At 46.4% G+C, this 20461-nt stretch overlaps 1 protein-coding gene across 1 annotated transcript in view; it reads left to right on the top strand.

Annotated features, from left to right (window-relative positions):
- The first annotated feature begins 296 nt into the window (after positions 1–296).
- The window catches only part of Ephx2 (epoxide hydrolase 2), a 36711-nt gene continuing 16546 nt past the window's right edge, over positions 297–20461 (top strand). Inside the window, exons 1-9 of the mRNA XM_041669942.1 lie at positions 297–509; positions 5960–6044; positions 9932–10091; positions 11408–11598; positions 12223–12345; positions 14122–14190; positions 15709–15804; positions 16266–16344; positions 18607–18641. Coding sequence (XP_041525876.1) covers positions 409–509; positions 5960–6044; positions 9932–10091; positions 11408–11598; positions 12223–12345; positions 14122–14190; positions 15709–15804; positions 16266–16344; positions 18607–18641 — 939 coding nt within the window. The 5' untranslated portion in view covers positions 297–408. The remainder of the gene's footprint in view (positions 510–5959; positions 6045–9931; positions 10092–11407; positions 11599–12222; positions 12346–14121; positions 14191–15708; positions 15805–16265; positions 16345–18606; positions 18642–20461) is intronic.

Genomic DNA, 20461 nt, shown 5'->3' with positions numbered 1-20461 from the left:
GAAGGAGAGAATGTTTACTATGTCCCTCTCCCCCCCCCCCCCCCTATCAAGATCAACCCTCTTTCCCCCATACCAAGCCTAAGAAAGGTCAAAGTCCAGGAATCGGGGAGACCGGGGTTGGTAGTTTAGCTGGGAGTCTTACACACACACGGGCTCTTAGGCAGGAGGTAGTGGCTAAGATCAGATTTGACACTTGGGTGGAACTTCCAGCTGGACGCTCCAGTCTGGACCGGGTGAGTAGGCAGGGCTCCGTTGGTAGTGGGCGTGGTATGGCGTGGTGGGGCGTGGCGGGGGCTGTGCTGAGCCTGGCAGACTCTGATCTTAGGTCCCTAAGCCACTCTCTCCAGTGAAGGCCGCAGCCTTCTAGCTCCACGTTTGTGTCTGCTTAGCCCTGCAGCCCAGGATACCATGGCGCTGCGTGTGGCAGCGTTCGACCTTGACGGAGTGCTGGCCCTTCCCTCTCTCGCAGGCGCCCTCCGACGCGCTGAGGAGGCCCTGGCGCTGCCCAGGTAAGGGAACCCGCGCACTAGGTCTGTGTCGCAAGTAGGCAGTCCCCAGCCGCCTGGTGTCCTGCCCACACATCCAGCTCAGGTTTCAAATTGCTTTCCTGATGAGCCTGGGCAAGATCAAAATCATTGTCTGGTACTAAATACCATTGCCCTTCTAAATGCTAAGTAATTAAGCTTTGTTAAAAACCTCAAAATTGCCCTTTGCAAAAGGAGGCGATACTAAACTATTTGCTACGGGGTTAATTCTGTTGAACCTGGTCTTTAAAATGCTCACTGAGACTTACAAGAAAGTTCTGTCCAAAGGCCAGCATTACAAGAGGGCCAGCGCAGTAGTAATTTAGAGAAATGGCCCCCAGCCCGAGGAAGTGAGGAGCTGGGAGGCACTCGCTGACACCAAAAGTAATGGCTCGGTTTCAAATGGCAGAGGGAGGAAGCAGGGGCCTGTAGAAAAAAATGTCTAGAAAAAATATATCAAAATATCCAGACAAGCTGCTGGAGGGTAGGCTGCAGTTAATAACATTTGATTTCCCACACCCGTGTCAGATGGTGCCAGGGGATCTGACGCCCCCCCTTCTGGCCTCCTAGGGAGTCTGTATTCACAGATGACGACACAAACACACATAATATAAAAAGTAATAAAATAAGTATTTTAAAGATCCAGACGTTACTAATGGTACTTGAGCTCATGAATGATTTCCCCTCTACGTTTCTCTTTCCATTCACAAGAGTTTTATAAACAGAAAGGAGGAAAGCATATTTATTTTTTAAAAGTTAAAAAGGAGCTGGGCGGTAGTGGCGCACGCCTTTAATCCCAGTACTCTGGAGGCAGAGGCAGGTGGATCTCTGTGAGTTCAAGGCCAGCCTGGTCTACAAAGCTAGTTCTAGGACAGGCTCCAAAGCTACAGAGAAACCCTGTCTCGAAACACAAAACAAAACAAAAAAGTTAAAAAGGACAAAAGGTCACTCCGGTAGGACTCAAAGGAAAGAAGGAAGGGGTCATTCCACCCCTGAGAGGAAGAAGCATAGTGGCAGCCTGTGATCTGGAAATGTGCCTCATTTGATGAATCTAGAATTCTTATGACATCAACAGGGCTTATCTTTTATACTATATAAATCATGTAAGCCAACCCAAAGGAGACTCAATGTCTAGAACAGCAGTTCTCAACCTGTGGGTCACGACCATTGAAAAACACATATTTCTGATAGTCTTAGGAACCGAGACACCGTTCAGTGGCATAATTCCAGGTATAAAGTCGCAGCAAAAATAATTTTATGGTTGGAGGTCACCACCACATGAAGAGCTGTATTAAAGGGTTGCAGCATTAGGAAGGTTGAGAAGCAGGCACCTTCTCAGATGTAGAGTCTGGGGTGTGGCGGGGAGATTCCCTTGGTGGCTCTGGGAGCAGTATTCCTTCACCCAGTGCAGGTTCCTCTCTCTCTGCATCCCTGTGCCTTTGTGTCTGCCCTGGATGTCTTCTAGAAATGTATCTGTCTAGGGTGAATAAATAAAATGCACCAGCAACTGAGAAGCAAAAATAAACAAGAGACTACAAAGTACACCATCAGGTGGTCACACTGCAGTTAAGTAGAATTTGACAGAGAACAATATTTGAAAATGAAAAGCCATCCACCTCCAAGCTGTGCTTGCCCAGTGGGAGTTATAAGAAAGGAATGATTAGTTTGCTTCCAAGAAGTTTGTGCATGGGTGGGTGCCATTTTTGTGTGAGGGGATGGATGGATGCTTTGTGTGGAGGGGTGCAGGTGTGTGCTTAACCTGTCTTTCTTGTCAACCATCCTAAGAGACATTGCCTTTTCTTAGGAATCTTGAGTGAAGATTAAATTAGCTTCTATGGAAAGTGGATGGGCAGCTGTGCTTTTGATACACCTTTATTTACAGAAGTTCTCCATGCCTGCAGTGGTGCCCTGAGCAATACCATTGGATGGCACCCTCACACAGTTCCTTTGTGACCGTGGTTAGGGTTGTTCTCGGGTGCCCTAGAATAGGTTATGACAAAACTAGCCGCACGTGGGAGGTCGGAGTGCAAGCATTGCGTTTGTTTACTCATCAGATGTGTGAGCTAATCTGGTAGCAAATGAAGAAAAAGCGTCTTCCACACCCTGGGTATTTTCAGCATGCTTGCCAGCAAATGTAACAACTCCTCCCACACAGGCCACCAAAGTTCATGCTGACAGCCGTGCCCTGAGAAGTACCAAGTTCTTGGGAATTTTCTTGTGTCTCTTATTGTGTTTTGTTTATGTTGTATATTGTGGGTGTTTTGTCTGTGTGTATACCTCTGTATTATGTGCGTGCCTGGTGCCCATGGGGGCCAGAAGAGGGCGTCAGAACCTTTTGAAAGGGAGTCCCAGGTGGAACTGAACCACCATGTGGGGGCTGAGACTCTAACCAGGTCCTCTGGATGAGCAGCTGATGCTCTCCAGCCCCTCTCGTATCTCTTGATTCACCAGTTTCATTTTTTGTCATGAGCCTTTCACTATTCACTGCCTTGATGAAGCATTCTGTCTGTTTGTTTGTTTCTCGGGATGGGTTTCTCTGTAACTTTTGAGCCTGTACGGCCACTCGCTCTGTAGACCGGGCTCTCCTGAACTCATAGAAATCAACCTGCCTATGCCTTCTGAGTGCTGGGATTAAAGGCGTGCGCCACCACCGCAATCTTAAAATACAGTGCTCAGGGGCTGGCGAGATGATTGAGCTGACAGAGGTGCTCGCCACCAAACACAACAACCTGAATTCCATCCCCAGGACCCACATGGTGGAGGGAGAGAACTGACTCCCTCGGGTTGCCCTCTGACCCATACATGTGCCCTGTGGCATGAGTGTGCAAGTACACACACGTATGCATAAATACATGTAATAAAAATCGTGCTCATGTTTTCCAATGGTAAGAATAGTCTTGTTTTGTCAAATTGCTTCTACTTCAAAATAAGTCCTGCTTGCTCTTGCTGTATAAATGTAGCAATGTCCTCTTGCAGCAACGCTTTTCCTAGGTGTTCTTCTTTAGTCAATCCCCGATCTTCAGGCAGGAATAAGTCATTTTAGTTTCTTCTTCTTGGTCATATAATACAGCTATCTGCTTACTTGTCACTGTGAGTTTCCTAAGGATGGGATTGTTATTTTCCCGTCTTTTACATCACAGGTAACACACAGCCTTGCGCGTCCTAGCTGTCTAATAAAAGCTTGTGGCACCTAACTACACTCTGGTTTTTAAAACTTCAGCACAGCTGCTAAAGGCTCTGGGGAATCTCAGTAAGGAGACGGCAATGCTATGTCACAGGAGTGAGGTGACATTTGCATCGCTTTGACTTTACTATGCATTATCGAATAACATGTTGAAAACATGTAAATTTGATGTCAATTGTACCTTAATAAGATTGTTCAGAAAATATTATGTCCAAAGCACAACAGAAACCGTTACTATTACGAGGAAGCTGGACAAGGCCACAGATCTCAAGCACAGGTCTTTTATAGATAACTCAGAGGTGGTGATTTTACCTGAAAGAGGGTTAATCTGCTTTAAAAAAAGTCCTCCACTATAATCAAAAACAAAATTCTTAAGTAGGAGATAATCATTCTCACACTTGGGGATGGTAAATGTCTGCAAAGGGCTTGGCATTGCAACTGATAACAGGCGAGGTATGTCCATTAATCAGGGCTGCCAACAGTACAAACTGGCTGGGTTAGTAGGAGAGCATTCTGGAAGGGTAGAAGGCCAAGACCAAGGCTTCAGAAAAGTTGATCTTCTCGTTGTTTTTCTTTTGCTGTGATAAACACCATGGTAACCAGCAGCTTGGGGGGGAAAGGGCTTGTTTGGCTTACTTGTTTGGTGATGGTTACAGCTCATCACCTAGGAAAGCCAGAATGAGAACTCAGAGCAGGAGCTTGGAGACAGGAACTGGCTCACAAATAGCAGAGGAATGCTGCTTACTGGCTTGCTATTCTTGACTTTCTCAGCTGCTGTTCTTATTCAGCCCAGGGATGGTCTTCCCACAGTGGGCTGGACTCTCACACACCAATCAATAATCAAGAAAATGCTCCACAGACCTGGCAACAGGTCCGTCTGATGGAGGCAGCTCCTCGACTGAACTGTTCTCCACCCAGATGTGTCTAGATCTGTGCCAGTTTGGCAAAAGCGAATTATGACAGTTTCATCTACCCCATGTCAATGTTGACGCACAAGCATGTCCCTTTGAGTAATACCCATTTCGTGGCTTGTACCCAGATCTCCATGTTAATATTACAATATAAAATGTAGTCTTACTTTTAAAAGTCCCATAGTCTTCAAATCTTTCAACACTTAAAAGTTAAAGATCTTTTTTAAAAATCGAGAGATTTCTTAACTGTGAGCTCCTATAAAGTTAAAAACAACTTACATAACTTTCTTATTCCAAGAGAGAAGAACCAGAGCACAGTATAATCAGATCAAAGAAAACACAAACTCCAACAGTGTGAAGAGTTCAGTCTCTGACATCTGGGACTCACTCATGATCTCCTGGGCTCCCGTGGGTTTAAACGCTCTTCTTCCCCAGTGCTGCCAGACGTAGCACACACAGTTTGTCTCAGGCTCAGGTTGGCTCCACTGCACACCCATCGCTGTCCTAGGCCGGTGTAGCATGGTCCAGGTACTTCTAATATGCTGGCGTCTCTACTACAATGGAGGCTGGTCTCCCTGCTGACCCTGCCACACAGTACTGAGGCTGAGTTGTTTTCATGGCCCCTTTAATCCTGCAGCTTTTATGTCATCAAAACTAATACCATCTGGGAGACTCTTACACATTGCCAGGCTTGGTTGCCAGTATGAGATGCAGCCTTGCCCTTCCCTGCCCCCAGTAAAAGCTTCTGAGTACTGACCCTGATGAAATACCTCCCAGAAGATTTAACCTCAGTGATTCTGGTCTCCTGTTAATCATATCTGATTCTTCAGCCCCAACTGACCAGAAACCACAGATTCTTAATCCAAAATATCATTCTATATTTGTGACAGTTGGTTCCCTCCAACAAATCTGTCCTTGACTTGAAGCTAGCACCATCTCTGTGTGCATCTGTGTCTAAATAACCTCTTTTTATTAGAATACCAATTGTGTTAAATTAGGACCTCATTAACTTCATTATCACTTTAAAGATTTCATCTCCAAATATAGCCCCATTGTGAAGTACTGGAAGGTAAAACTTCAGCATGGGGATTTTGAAGGTGAGCTACTTCAGACCTTAACACAGGAAATATTTTTAGAAATGAGAGATTAAGATAAAGTGGGAACTATATGTACATAGTAAATTCCAGGAAAAAAATTTGTTCCTTTTGTAAAATGCGAGCTAAGGATGGTTTCATGTGGACAAACTTGACCTTGGCTTACTTCTTCCTGTCTTTCTGACAACAGTTTGTCTGTGAATGTAAATGGCGGCTGGTGATGGTGATATTCCTTGTGTCTTCCAGAGGCTTCCTGATAGATGTCTTCCAGAAGGAATCCCCAGAAGGACCCAATGAGCAACTCATGAGAGGGAAGATCACCTTCTCCCAGGTGAGGGCACACTGTGTGGACCCCTTTGGGAGGCTCAATGCTTTACTGAGTTTCCACCTGGCCTTCAACTCACCATGAGCAAGGTCATGTTTTGTTAAGTCACCCCCCCCCACACAACCTCCTATAACTTACAAAACAGCAAGACACTGGACAGTGTGTTTTGGACAGCACTGTAGTAAATTTGGAAAAAGAAATTGCAAGCTAATCTTGAAAAGGATAATAGAGTAATACCTGTGATATACATTAAAAAAAAAGCCACTGACAAATGCCAAAAACAAAATATAAATGTCAACACTCTTTAAAAGAAAAAGCTTGGGTCTGGAGAGATGGCTCAGTGGTTACGGTTAAGAGCATTGTCTGTTTGTCCAGAGAACCCAAGTTCAGTGTTCAGGACCCACACGACAACTTACAAGCATCTGTCACCTAGTCTCAGGGAATCCTATACTCCCTTCTGGCTTCTGTGGGACCAGGCACGTGCATGGTACTCAGACAAAACACCCATACACATAAAAAGTAAGAAAAAAATCTTCTAAAAAAAGAAAAGTCTCGCCGGGCGGTGGTGGCACACGCCTTTAATCCCAGCACTCGGGAGGCCGAGGCAGGCGGATCTCTGGGAGTTTGAGGCCAGCCTGGTCTACAAGAGCTAGTTCCAGGACAGGTTCCAAAGCTACAGAGAAACCCTGTCTTGAAAAACCAAAAAAAAAAATTCTCTTTGGAAGTTGTTCTACTTTGCTTTCTACTATTGGGATAAACACCTTAACCAAAAGCAACTTGGGGAGGAAAGGGTTTATGTGGCTTACAGGTCACCATCCTTCACTGAGAAAAGTCAGGGCAGAAACTCAAACATAGGTAGGAACCTGGAGGTAGAAACAGAAGCAGAGACCATGAAGGGCTGCTACTTACTGGCTTATTCTCAGGGCCTACACCAGCTGCCTCTCCTGTAGCACCTAGGGCCACCAGCCCAGAGGTGGCACTGGCTGAAGTGGGCAGGATCCTCTCACATCAATCATTAATCAAAAATATGCCCCACAGATTTGCACACAGGCCAGCCCGATGAAGGGATTTTCTTACTGAGGTTCCCCCGCTTCCCAGATGACCTAGTTGGTCTCAAGTTGACAAAAACAAAAAACAAAACAAAACAAAAAAACAACCAACCAATGCAGAAGTGAGCTTGGACTCTTCACTTCATTTGTGTGCAGGATGAGAACAGAAGGGTGCACACAATGTAGCTCTGGCCACGATTTCCAAACTGAACACACTCATACTTTAGCACCAGGTCAAAACACATGGGGAGCATAGTGGGACCCTCTCTCTATGTTCCTGTGGACACGACCTTTCCACAAGCAGCTGCTGCCTCAGTCCTAACCTCCATCATTCTTGCCTGTGCTAGCATCTGGACAAAGGGAACTTTGCTGTTTGGCATATTTCGCTTGGCTTTGTCTATGTGGTGTTCATAGATGCTATTGCAGGCATTAGCAGCAATAGTTTATTCTTCAACTATTGGGGCTCACTGGGGGTCCACTGTATGCATGTGCCCTACTCTGTGTATCTTGAGATTGCTGGGCTTCTGGGCAGATTTAGATTGAGAGTCTCATGAATAGTGTAGCAGTGGGGTATTATACTGTGATTCATTCTGCAGTGAGATTACTGGGGCTCTGTTGTAGCTTAGGCTGCTATTGTAAAGAAACAGCAGGAGACTGGGTGACTCAAATATCAGGTGTTCATTTCTTAATCTTCTAGAGGCTAGAGAACCCAAGGTACCTGGGGAGGGTGCTCTTTCTGGATTCCAGTAATCCCTCTTCCTCCTGTAGGAGAAAAAGCAAGCTCCCATATCTTTTTAAGGTTCCATGCATGGAGAATCTACTCTCATGACTCAGTCATCTTCCAAAGCCCCGACCTCCAGATAATATACACTGAAGGTTAAGACTTCAACACACTCGTTTTTAGTGGGATGAAGACATTTAGTCCGTCATAAACTGCCATAGTAAAATGCCTCCGACTGAGTAGCTGAAACAAACTGAAAAGTTCTAGATTAGAATTACAAAGGGATTGGTTTCTTCTGGGGTTTCTTTTTGCGGACAGCCAGTTTCTCGCTGTATCAGTGCATGGTTTTCCCTCTGTGGATTAGCTTTATGTTGCTAGAATAAAATATCGGACGCAATTAACTTACAAAGGGAAAACATTTATTTATCTCACAGAGAAGAGTCCAGTCCAAGACTGGACAGCTCCATAGTGCTGGGCATCTGGTTTAGGCTGCACAGCTTATGGACCAGTTAGGAGAGAGAGGGTGGGCAGTTGCCAGCCTACCATCCCTAGCATAGGCTCCCAATCACATAAGGACCTCTCACCCCCATATCTCCCAAAGGCGCCAATAATGCAGCCCTTTGGATCAAACTTGGAGGCTAGTACTGCTATTAAATGATAGCATCACGGCCTCTTCTTATCCCCTTCTCTAAGGTTGTACACCTTATTGAGTTAGAGTTCATCCTAGTGACCTCATTTTGCCTAAACCTCATCTTTAAAGCCGTTGTCCCCCAAAGTCATATTCTAAGATTCAAGGACTTCAATGTTCCGGTTTTGAGAGGACATTGTTTGTTCAGACCATATCAGTAGTCACGAGTGTAGTTTCTCTTTGAAGGCTGGCTGTTATTTTAATGTCTGTGACCTGTGGCAGGCTTTCTTTTGAGTCACCAACCAGCTCCCAGATCATCACATGGGGACTTATTATTAGTCATGTGCCACGCACCACACCCCCTCTCTGTGCTCTATGCGCTAGAACCCAGTTCACGAGCTTCGGGCAAGGGGCTGGAGGTTGAGGAAACACACACAGAGACAGACCAACACACGGACCTCCAATCGCTGGTACAAGAGCACCTCTTTAATAGCACCGTGGAGGCTTAAATACCCTGCAGTCAATGGCCAACAGGTGAACATCCCATCCTCTGATCCTCTAGGCAAAACACAGCTTTTAGTAACTTCCATTAGAAGGCTCTAGCAGGGAAGAGCAGCTGAAGGCCAGGATTTAATTGGTCCCAACAGTCATGAATGCTTGACCTAGCCTAGGCTTATTTCTGGCTAGCTCTTTTGACTTAAATTAACCTGGTTCTCTTTATCTACCTTGCACCTCAGGTCTTTGCTTTATGTTTTACTTTCCTTTTTTCTCCAGTGTTTGGCTGGATGTCCAGTGTTGGCAGATGTCTGGTTTCTGGCCCCAGGCATGTCCCTCTCTTTCTCCCTCATTCTCTTCTTCTTCTCTCTTTCTCTCTCGAAACTAGATTTCTCCTTCTACTTATTCTCTCTGACACATATCCCTCTCTTGCATAGCTGTTTGCCATTCAACTTTTTTATTAAGCCAATCAGGCGCCTTAGGCAGGCAAGGTGAAGCAGCAACATGTCTTTTCATAATTAAACAACTGCAGTATAAACAAATGTAACACATCTTTTCATCATTGAACAAATGCAGCATAAACAAATATAACACACCTTTGCCTACTTAACATATATTTCACAACATTCTCCCATTCGTATGTTAAGCTTCTGACCACTCACAGGAAGTACAGCCCTTCAGGAAGAGATTGGAAAAGAGACCCTAGAGGATTACTTAGGTCCTTCTCCTTTGAGCGGCAGCACCGTCTATGAAACAGACACCATTCTGTCTGCATCTTGACTTTGACCGTCACAGACTTCAGAATTGGGGGGAAGGAGTTTAGCCAGCTTCTGAGCTCCCCAGCTCCTGTTATTCTAGTGCAGCCCACCTTCGTCCTTTCTCTCGGGGAGCTTGCTCCCAGGATTGGAACGCACACATTTCAACTTCGTGGTGCTGCCGAGCCTTCTCCAAGGCTGCAACCACTGACCCTGCTTACCTCCCACATCTGTTTGCTTTACAGTGGGCCCCACTCATAGAAGAGAGCTGCAGGAAGCGCTCCAGCGCCTCTGGAACCAGCCTACCTGAGGATTTCTCCATAAGTCAAATATTCAATCAAGCCATGGCAGCAAGAAGCATCAACCGCCCCATGCTCCAGGCGGCTATTGCTCTCAGAAAGAAAGGTAAGAGACTCTATGCTGCCCATTCCATGCGTGGCCTGGCTACACCAGAGCCCTGGGAAAGCTGAGGTTAGAACACAGCTAAGTACGTCTCAAGGTCACAGATCTGACACACCCTTAAAGCAAGCCTCCAGAACCAGCGTTACTACTTGAGAAAACTCTTATTAACTAGCTTACTCTTAGGATCCCTGGGAAATGATATAATTTTATATATTAAAGCAATGATCAGTTACTGCTTTATGAACAAAATTCTATCCTTTCATTTTTACTAATTACTATCAATAATTATCCAAATGGCCAAACTTCTGCCACAGATTTTAAAATGAGACTTTTAAGCAACTCTGATTTTTCCAGTCTTTGGGTGTCAGAGTCGTGCTATGAACTGGTGTGAGTTGAGATGATGTCATGCGGTCTAAGATGCGAAGTTACATCCATGCATGGGCAGGCATTTTATTGTAGTGCCTGCCTCTTCTTCGTGAGCATCAGTGAAACTATCACATCAGACTCATGTCTTTGTGGTCAAGACATCTGACTCAGTCCATCTGTGCTGCTGTAACAGAAGACCTGGGATTAGAGAGTTTACAAAGGAGCACAAGATCAAGAGGGCTGTATCTGTGAGGGTCTTCCTGCTGTGTCTCATCAGGCTGGGAAAGAGAAGGGCAGAACACAGTGTGAATGCCTGAAAGACAAGATATTCACCTGCAGCTCCTGTTATGTTACAACAAGCACTGGTTTCCGTCATGAAGGCGGAGCTCTCGTGACCCAGCTATTTTGTTAGACCTCTGCCCACTAGCACTATGACAGTAGGAATTGAGTTTGCAACGCGAGCTTTTAGGAGACACAGTCAAGCCATAGCCCATCCCACATCCAGAGCTCTTCGCTCGCCATAGGCTCATCTGTCTCACTTCCATTACCTCCTGTTTCTTGCTTGGCTGTGTAGACAGAGCCAGGAGATGATGCGTCTCTGTCTTTGTCTCTCCAGTTTTGACATGGGAATTCAGTTCACAATGCTCAGGGCAGGCATTTTTGTTTTTGTAGAGGGCACAAGGTCTTTGCCCTCACAGATAAGCACTAGGGGAACCAAGAGTGTTAAACACACAAGGTTGTCTCTTCACAGGAGGATGGATACGTCTTCTCTGCCCAGAAAGCTGGGAATAAATGTAGTTAATAGCCTGGTGGTCTGTGCCATCTGTAGGGTCCAGCCACACTTGAGTCCCCCAAACTTATCCTTATCTCAACCACGTGGACCCCTTTGAAGCGTCCAGAATATGGCTCCCTATAGCTGATCCCCTCCCTGGCAACCCCTTTTCCCCGCTCAGGATTCACAACCTGCATTGTCACCAACAACTGGCTGGATGACAGTGGCAAGCGAGGCAGCTTGGCACAGATGATGTGTGATCTGAGCCAGCATTTCGACTTCCTGATCGAGTCCTGTCAGGTTGGGCTGATAAAACCCGAGCCTCAGATCTACAAGTTTGTACTGGAAACCCTGAAGGCCCAACCCAATGAGGTGAGTAGACACTCCCTTTTCAGGGGAAAGGGTGTCACAGAGATCTTGCAACAGGGGACTGATGGAGCTGACAGACTGGGTGCACGTGAGGCCTGGAAGCCTGGTCTTAGGCCCATCCTCTTGTGTCAGGAGGGATGCTTTTGACCATAGCTCAGTCTAGAACATACCATTGATGTGGCCCTTTGTGCGGTGTCAATGCCATCAGATGATGTTAGAGCAGCTTCCCAGGTTTATTAATGAAGAAACAGAGGCCCCGGGAGACTTGGCCAAGAACACAAAGCTAGTGATTGGGAGTGGGTCTCCTTCTGCCATAGTCTCCCTGTCCAAGAATCCTGGCCTACTTGAATCCTTCTGTTTATTAAGGGTCCTGAGAGTCTCTCTGCTGAAACACTGTATTATGCTCACCTTCTCTCATCTTAAAGGCTGACTGGACTAAAGTCCCTCTCCTTCACATGGACTAAAGTTCATTCCTCCTGCTGGACCCACCTCACAAGATGCTCAAAACAAACCTAGAGCCCCATCCCTGAGGAGATTGTCCCTGGAGCCATTCACAGGTGTTTCCTTCTGATGTTCTGCTCACTCGAGATGCTTCCTCTGGCTGATGATCATACTGTTTGGGTCCAGGTTGTTTTCCTAGATGACTTTGGGAGCAATCTGAAGCCAGCCCGAGAAATGGGGATGGTCACCATCCTGGTCCGTGACACAGACACGGCTCTGAGAGAACTGGAGAAGGTCACAGGGACACAGGTAACTTTATGTCTGAGCTTCCTTCTGTAGTGTTTGGGGAAAAGACAGCAAGGAGACCGAGGTGCTCTCTCATTCCTCTGTGAGGAGATCAGAGGCATTAGGTACGTTCAGAACGGTGTGGAGCCCAGTCCATCTGCTACCAAACTCTTCCATTTAAAAAAAAAAAAACCAAAACCTTGTCCCATTAATTAACGACTCACACGGCCCCCAATCTACACTCTGCTTCTTGTTTCTATGAGTCTGATTTCCAGGTGCCTCTGATACGTAGGCTCACACAGTGTGTGACTTCTCATTTCTAGCTTGTTTCCCCTTTGGTGTAATGCCCTTAAGATTCATCTAGAGTGTAGCATAACCCGGATGGGACTCACTTTCTGAGCTGTTCTCTCTGACAAGGGGGACTAGATTCCAGAGTTTAAGCCCCCACTTTAGAGGACGGCTTTCTGAGGTGGGCCCATCTGCACTCGAGACGGCAGGTGTAGCTTGTGCAGTCGGGGCTCAGTCAGGAGGAGACTGACTGGCCCATGTTCTCAGTAGCTCATCCTCTGCTATTGATACTTTGGGAACTGACACCAGTAAGGTAAAGAAGAGAGTGTTCTGGAACTTTCCTCCTTACATAGATGTTATCCAAAGACAGGTCCAAGGTCTCTAGTGGACAAGGACAAGGCCCAAGACACAGGCTGTTATGGGATGGGCTCTCAGAAATTCATATACTGAAACGGCAATGCCCAGTATCTCAGAATGTGATTGGATTTGAACGCAGAGCCTTAGAAGAGGTGATTAAGGCAACAGAAGACCAGAAGGGAGAACAGCAACCTAATATGACATGGTCCTTTCATGTAAGAAGCAGAAACTAGGGCTGGAGAGATGGCTCAGTGGTTAAGAGCACTACCTGCTCTTCCAAGGGTCCTGAGTTTAATTCCCAGCAACCACATGGTGGCTCACAACCATCTGTAACGAGAGCTGGTGCCCTCTTCTGGTGTGCAAGAATACATGCAGGCAGAACACTGTATAAATAATAAATAAATAACATTAAAAAAAAGAAGTAGAAACTAAGCCACAGGCCCCCAGAGGGACACATGAGGCTACAGAGGGCAATAGCTATCTATAAACATTAAGTCAGGTCTCAGGAGAAACTAACTGGCCCTGTTAACACCTTTCATCTAAGGCCTCTGTCCTCCCAAACTGAGGAGATAGCAGTCTGTTGTTGACAATGCCCAGTCCGTGGAACTCTACGGTGGGAACTTGAACAGTTTAAGACAGGCACAGAGTTGGGCTGCAGCTGACTGAAGGGAGACCCCCTTCTGACAGAGCATCACAGAGAGACAGCGGCTATGCCTGGCCTGAGCCTGAGCTTTCTGAGGACTTCTGTGAAGCATGGACTGAATCCATAAAGATTTATAAGTCTGTGTTTCTCTGGCTCATATAACGTTCATTTGGGAGCCCCAGGGCCTTTCTGGAATATAGCCAGTTATTAGAGGGCCTACTTCCTCCACTGGGGGCTTTCAAAATCACACATGATGCCCAGTTGAAAGATGGGAGATGAGGTGCTGTAGAGAGTCTATGAGAGTTTTCTTGGCTTAACCAGGGGGCTATGTACTCCTGTCTGCATTCCATTGGCCAGAACTCAGTCACAAGACTCCATGGACTGAGACAACCCATGGAGTCCAGCCATGCCCGAACTGGAGGGGATTGGTTCATGAGGACCACCAGGACGCATTCAGGAGGGGTGGCAGAGGTGATGTCTGGGGTCTCACACTGTGCCTATCATACTTTCAGTTTCCTGAGGCCCCTCTACCAGTCCCCTGCAATCCAAATGATGTCAGCCATGGGTATGTAACCGTGAAGGTAAGTCAGCCACGTTCTCTCTGACCACAACATGTAAAACGGTATGCAGAATAGCGAGGGCCGTGTATGCGGAATAGCGAGGGCCATGTATGCAGAATAGCGAGGGTCATGTATGCGGAATAGCGAGGGCCATGTATGCAGAATAGCGAGGGCCGTGTATGCGGAATAGCGAGGGCCGTGTATGCAGAATAGCGAGGGCCGTGTATGCAGAATAGCGAGGGCCATGTATGCGGAATAGCGAGGGCCGTGTATGCAGAATAGCGAGGGCCATTGAGTCGTCAGTGCACAGATAGAAAAACAGAAGAGAACAAAGCATGGTGAGTGACCGAGCCCTTGTTGCAGCATTCATGTCTTCTGATGGGCCAGGACTCTGTCCTGTGACCACATCACTATTGCCAGGGGGAGGCATGTCTAGAAAATGCCAGCATGTGCCAGGGAGAAGGGATAATGCAGACGTTAAAAGCCCTCAGGGTCATCTTGCCAACAGAGTCACCCTAAAGGACTGTACAAACAATTCCTATTTAAGAAGCAGACCTCTGGGGAGGGGAGACGGCTCAGTGAGTAGAGCACTTACTGTGTAAAACACAGAGCTAGGCATGACGGTGTGTGTTTGCCATCACAATCGCTGGGAGGCAGAAACAAACAGATCCCTGGGGCTTGGTGACCAACAAGGATAACCTGTTTGGTGAGGTTCTGTCTCAAGCAAATTAAAGTTAAGTAAATACAAATACAGTAGACAGCTCTAGAAAATGTGTCTTAGTTACTACTCTGTTGCTGCGATAAAATACCATGACCAAGGCAACTTATAGCAGGCAGACATTGTTTGGGCTTACAGTTGCAGAGGGTTAGAGTTTTTGATAGTTGAACAAAGGTAGGGCGGCAAGTGGCTGGAGCAGCAGTTGAGAGCTCACAGCTTGGTCCACAAGTGGGAGATGGAGAGAGCATGCTGGGAATAACCCAAACCTTCTGAAACCCTAAAGCTCACCCTCTGTAACACACCTCCTCCAACAAGGCCACACCTCCTAATCCTTCCCAAGCATTTCCACCTACTAGAGACCAATTAATTAAAAACATGGGCCTCTGGGGGGTTCTTGTCATTCAGACCACCACAGAAAGATTACTCAAAGTTGACCTCTGGGTGTCAAACATGCATACATGCATATGTTCTATCACATACATGCCCATACACACACACACACGAAGCAAATAGTTTCTCATAAAATAAACATAGTATTCTGCACATTGCCAAAGAGGAAACTAAACTGTTTTGATTCTGTTTGCTCCCAACTGCATAACCTTTTCACGTTGTAGAGAAAACTGCCTGGCGTGTCACCCACATGGGTCACTCACAGTCCCCAGCCATTGTTACCTAGCCTTTGGGTCTCAAGTTGAGGTGGCTGGGTCAGGCAAGGTCTGGCTGTCCCTTGCAATGGCTTCTGGAATACCGGCTACATAAGTGAGCCCTGTTCTGCCTACCCTGGCATCAAGGTTATTATCACTCCCGACTCTCTTTCACAGCCTGGGAGCCGTCTGCATTTCGTGGAGATGGGCTCTGGCCCTGCCGTGTGCCTCTGCCATGGGTTTCCTGAGAGCTGGTTTTCTTGGAGGTACCAGGTAAGGGAAACTGTGGAAGGTGCTCCCCAGTCAGGGTGAGGAGAGAGAGATGCTGTGGGCTAGCGTGGGGTGTTGTGGACGAATCATCTGCAAATTGGGACCACAAGGCCTCAACAGCCTTGGGGCCATACTAATCCTGCGGCCACTTCCTGAGGACATTCTTCACCTCTTGCTGGGAAATATTAGTAATGAACACAGAAATTTGCAAGGACTTTGTCAGAAAGGATATTCTGCCCAATGTGGCTTTGCTGCAGTGTACAACCCCGCAACTGCCCATGGCAGTTTTATGAGATGGGCTTCATCTCTCTCCATGGGAAGGAGACTAACAGGTGCCACATGGCACTTTGGGTGGATCCATTCACAAGAGAGAGGGAGGAAGGGATGCAAACAAGGAGACTAGCGAAGGACTGGTGAGGCCACACTGCCATGCCCCCATGCCCTTGGACTGTTTTGTTTTTCAGATCCCCGCTCTGGCCCAGGCGGGCTTCCGGGTTCTGGCTTTAGACATGAAAGGCTATGGTGACTCATCATCCCCTCCAGGTGAGCTGACTGTCCTATAGACGTCCTGTGTTGTCATGCTTCTCTGTTTGGCATCTCTAGCGCCCCTGAGCTCTCCAGCCCCAATGAGCTTGCTCTGTCCAGGTTGAGCACATCTGTGAAGCCCTGATCCTCTCCTGCAGTGTTCTGTCCCTTTGGGCTTGGGTTACAGCTGCTCTGTACACTCTGAGGGACCCAGGAGGCCCACAGGCTCCAGCCAGAAGCAGCCCTCTGCTGGTCATTCGGGATGTGGAACATACCATCTATTTCTAGAAAGGTTTTCCTCTACCTAGCTGAAAGACCAGATTCAGCTCCTCAGTGTTTCTTCCCCTCTGCCCTGGCCACACCCATTCTCCACGTGAAGGTGGCTGCTGATACCTCGTGTCAGTGGGCTCACAGGATAGCTCCCCTTTCACGACTGGAGGATCTCATCTAGTATGGTGACTTCAGTGTTTATCGGATTGCAGCACCTCCTCTCTTTCAGGATGAATGTTCTCACAGAGTACAAACCACCATCTGCCTGTGACCAAAGAATACCAGATTACTTCATCTTTTGGCTACTTTGAATAGCACTGCTCTGGACATGGGCGTGTGCACAACACCTGCACACCCCTTCCTTCCGTTCTTTAGAACTGCTGGATTCTGCAGCACTTGTAGGTCAGATCTGAGCCCTATGGCTGCAGAACCCAAGAGTAAACTTTACATAGCCTCTCAAACCTGAGGCCATTTGTAGGGTTCTGAGCATTTTTTTCCTGGTAGGAAGAGTTCTTCATTCTTATCAGGTTCAAATGAATCCTTAGTCCAGAGGTCTGCAGAGCCCAGGTGCGGAGACAGGGGCACGATGCAGCCAGACATGAACACAGCTCCTCCAGAAGACAGTGTTGCAGTTGACAGCTGGGCTCCCTAAGCTGCTTCTCACACCCTCTAACTCCAGTGATCACATGGTGGGCTCCCGTGGCTGAAGCCTGCTGACCTAGGCTGGGGCTTTGGCCACTCACTGAACCACCCTCCAGGTCCCTTGACATGTTGTCCTGGAGTGCATGGCGGGTTATTCCCTAAGTGTGGCAATGTCGGCTCAGTGACTCTTGCCTCCTGGATGACACGAAACTGGAGCGTAGACTCAAGGGTGGCTTTCTCTGTAGAGCCCGGGGAAATCTGCTTTTCAGGGTTGATGATGAGAATACTTGCTTTCAACTTAGCTCAGTAAAGTCTGCCACGGATAACACTGCAACATCGCATCCTCAGTGGAGCTTATGAAAAGTGAAGGATTAGAACTTTTATTGATTGATTTTGTTATTTTTCTGACATTTCCGCCATTTGGATTTTTTTTTTTAAATCTCTTTTTCTTTGTGCTCACTGGAATCGCTGTGATTGGTTTTAGAAAGAGCCACTTACTCCCCAAGCAGTCTTCAAGGGCGTTGCAGCCCTTATCAAAAGTTCAATGGCTTCTTTTCCCCCCAAGACAGGGATTTGCTGTTTAACTCAGTTGGCCTTAAATTCACTCCCTGGCTCCGCCTCCCAAGTGCTCCATGGCATACTTTTAGACAGAAATAAGAGATTCTACATTTCATGCAGAACAACACAAATCCACAATGAAATGAACGCATTTTGAGAAAAAGCACAAAGATGAAGGGATTTGAAATCAAGTGTTGTGATTTCAAATACTATTCCAAGTTCACAGAAGTTAAGCGGTGTGATATCAGAATGGAGACAGAGGTCCAGACAAGTAGAGCAGATTAAAGAGCTTGGAAGTAAATACACACACACACACACACACACACACACACACACACACACACACTGTTAACCAGTCTTTGACAAGGGTGCCAGGACCACACCTCAAGGAGGACCTAGGTCTTCAATAGTGACAGTAAGGAACACCCAACAAAATCAAATTGGGCTTTTCTCTTTTGTGATATTCAACACCCAACTCAAAATAGACTTAAAAAGTAAACAGAATCAATATATTGGGAGGGTTTTACGGCTTTTGGTTGGTTTGTTTGTTTGTGTAAAAGGAACTTTTGTTTGTAAATTTAAAAATCACATTATATATCTCTGTGGGGTGTGTGTGTGTGTGTGTGTGTGTGTGTTTGTGTGTGTGTGTGTGTGTTAAGACAGAGTCTCTTTAAATAGACCAGGAGAGCCTTAAATTCACAGAGATCTGCCTGTTTCTATCTCCTTAATACTGGGGATTATAGGTATCTACAAACATGCCTGGCATTTATTTATTTGTTTGTTTATTCATTCATTCATTTCTAATTACAGAGATAGAGGAATATGCCATGGAAGTGTTATGTAAGGTAAGAAACCTCTTCAGTAGCACCTACAATGCCGTTTCCATCCTGAGTTTCTCCCTGGCCTAAGCCGGAAATTTGGGTGTCCATTTAAATCATAAGAAAGCACAATACACAGCCTTTGGGTATTGACTCTCACTGAACATGAAGGTGATAATTCTAAATGTTGGCCAACATGCATGAAGCATAAAGTGTGATTCCAAATACAACTGGACAGCCTAAGGTTGCTGCCCAAGGTTGACAGCCAGTAGACCTAGATTTGAAACCTTCCACTCTCCACTCTTCATCCAATTCCGAGAGTCTTCAATCAGCAGCTTTGCATGTAAACCATGGCTTCTCTGCCACAAAGCTCAAAGAAAAGCCCAGCTTCTAGGTTGGACTGTTCTCCTGCCTGTTTCCCAGCTGTGATTCTCCTCCTATTCCCGATCTTGCTCAGGTCTCCCCACCAAATTCCCAGTCACTCACTGTAGGAGCTTCTCGCACCCCACCACCACCCACTCACCTTATTTCTGCTGGAATCTGGTCTCAGCGGGTGCATTGGGGTGCTTTACAGAACCGCGTTCCTGCATGGGGTCCTGAGACCAACACGAATAAGATGAAGAGAACAGTTCTGTCCTTGTGTCTTTGAAGTATCACTAGTACATCCGCTACTAGAGACTAGCCCAGGAGACCTGATGATGAGAAAACCCACTATTCAAAGCAACCCCATCTATAGTACCTAAAGTGGGAACAGCTCAAACACCATCCGCTAATGAGTAGACAGGTTCTGTGCCACGATCCATGCCCCGGAAGGTTGTATGAAGAGCCATGGTGCAGTGGAGCACAACCCCTTGTGAGTGAATCTGGAAGCTACAACATCAAGCAGAAGCCACAAAAGGCCGCATACCAATTAACTCCGTCTCTATGGAGTGTTCAGAACAGGCAATCCAGAGGGAGCTCAGATTAGTGGCTGCCAAGACACAGGGGAACAAGAAAAGAGAGTGGTGCCTGATGGATTAAGCCTAAAGGGGAGTTTAAGACTTTTTTTTAAAGACTTATTTATTTATTATGTATATAGTATTCTGTCTGCATGTATGTCTGTACACCAGAAGAGGGTACCAGGTCTCATTATGGATGGTTGTGAGCCACCATGTGGTTGCTGGGAATTGAACTCAGGACCTCTGGAGGAATAGCTAGTGCTCTTAACCACTGAGCTATCTCTCCAGCCTGGAAAGTTTAAAATGTTTATGGCAATGAAAACTTTCTAATGCTGTATGATGGTGATTGTTTCACAAGTCTGGTTATACTAAACCCACTGAAGTGTGGACTTTGGAGGGGCTAACTAAATGGTATGTGACTTATATTCATAATGCTCTTTTTAAAAAGTCGCCACAATAATTTAAACATAAAATTGTATTTAAAAAGATGACACTGGCTTCAAATACAAGGTTAGAAAAAAAAAATGAAGTTAAGGCCCATAACACCGCTTGTCTTCAAGTGCCTGGAAAACTTTCTCATCATAACTCCCCAAATACTTTGCAAAACAATTTCCCTCAACCACAACTCCTAAATCTGGGTGGCAGTTCATCACATAACCTTAGTTTTACTGAAGCTGGACTCTTCTCTTATTTAATTTTTAATTGACAAGTAATGTGTTTTGTCATGCATCACAAAACGTTTACTATCCTCTGCAGAACGGTCACATCTAGGTAACCGACAGAGGCGTGACCTCACACAGATGCATAACGAGGTGTTTTGATGTTTAATATCCGTTCTGCAATGATCACAGCTAGGTACCTGACAGAGGCGTGACCTCATGCCATCATCATTTATGCTGACAACCTGAC

This window comes from Microtus oregoni, unplaced genomic scaffold, assembly GCF_018167655.1.
Source record: "Microtus oregoni isolate MIOR12 unplaced genomic scaffold, Mior012 000001F_ref0000356, whole genome shotgun sequence".
Taxonomy (NCBI): domain Eukaryota; kingdom Metazoa; phylum Chordata; class Mammalia; order Rodentia; family Cricetidae; genus Microtus; species Microtus oregoni.
The sequence above is the reverse complement of the archived record's forward strand: the minus strand, read 5'-3'. Positions and strand labels throughout refer to the sequence as shown.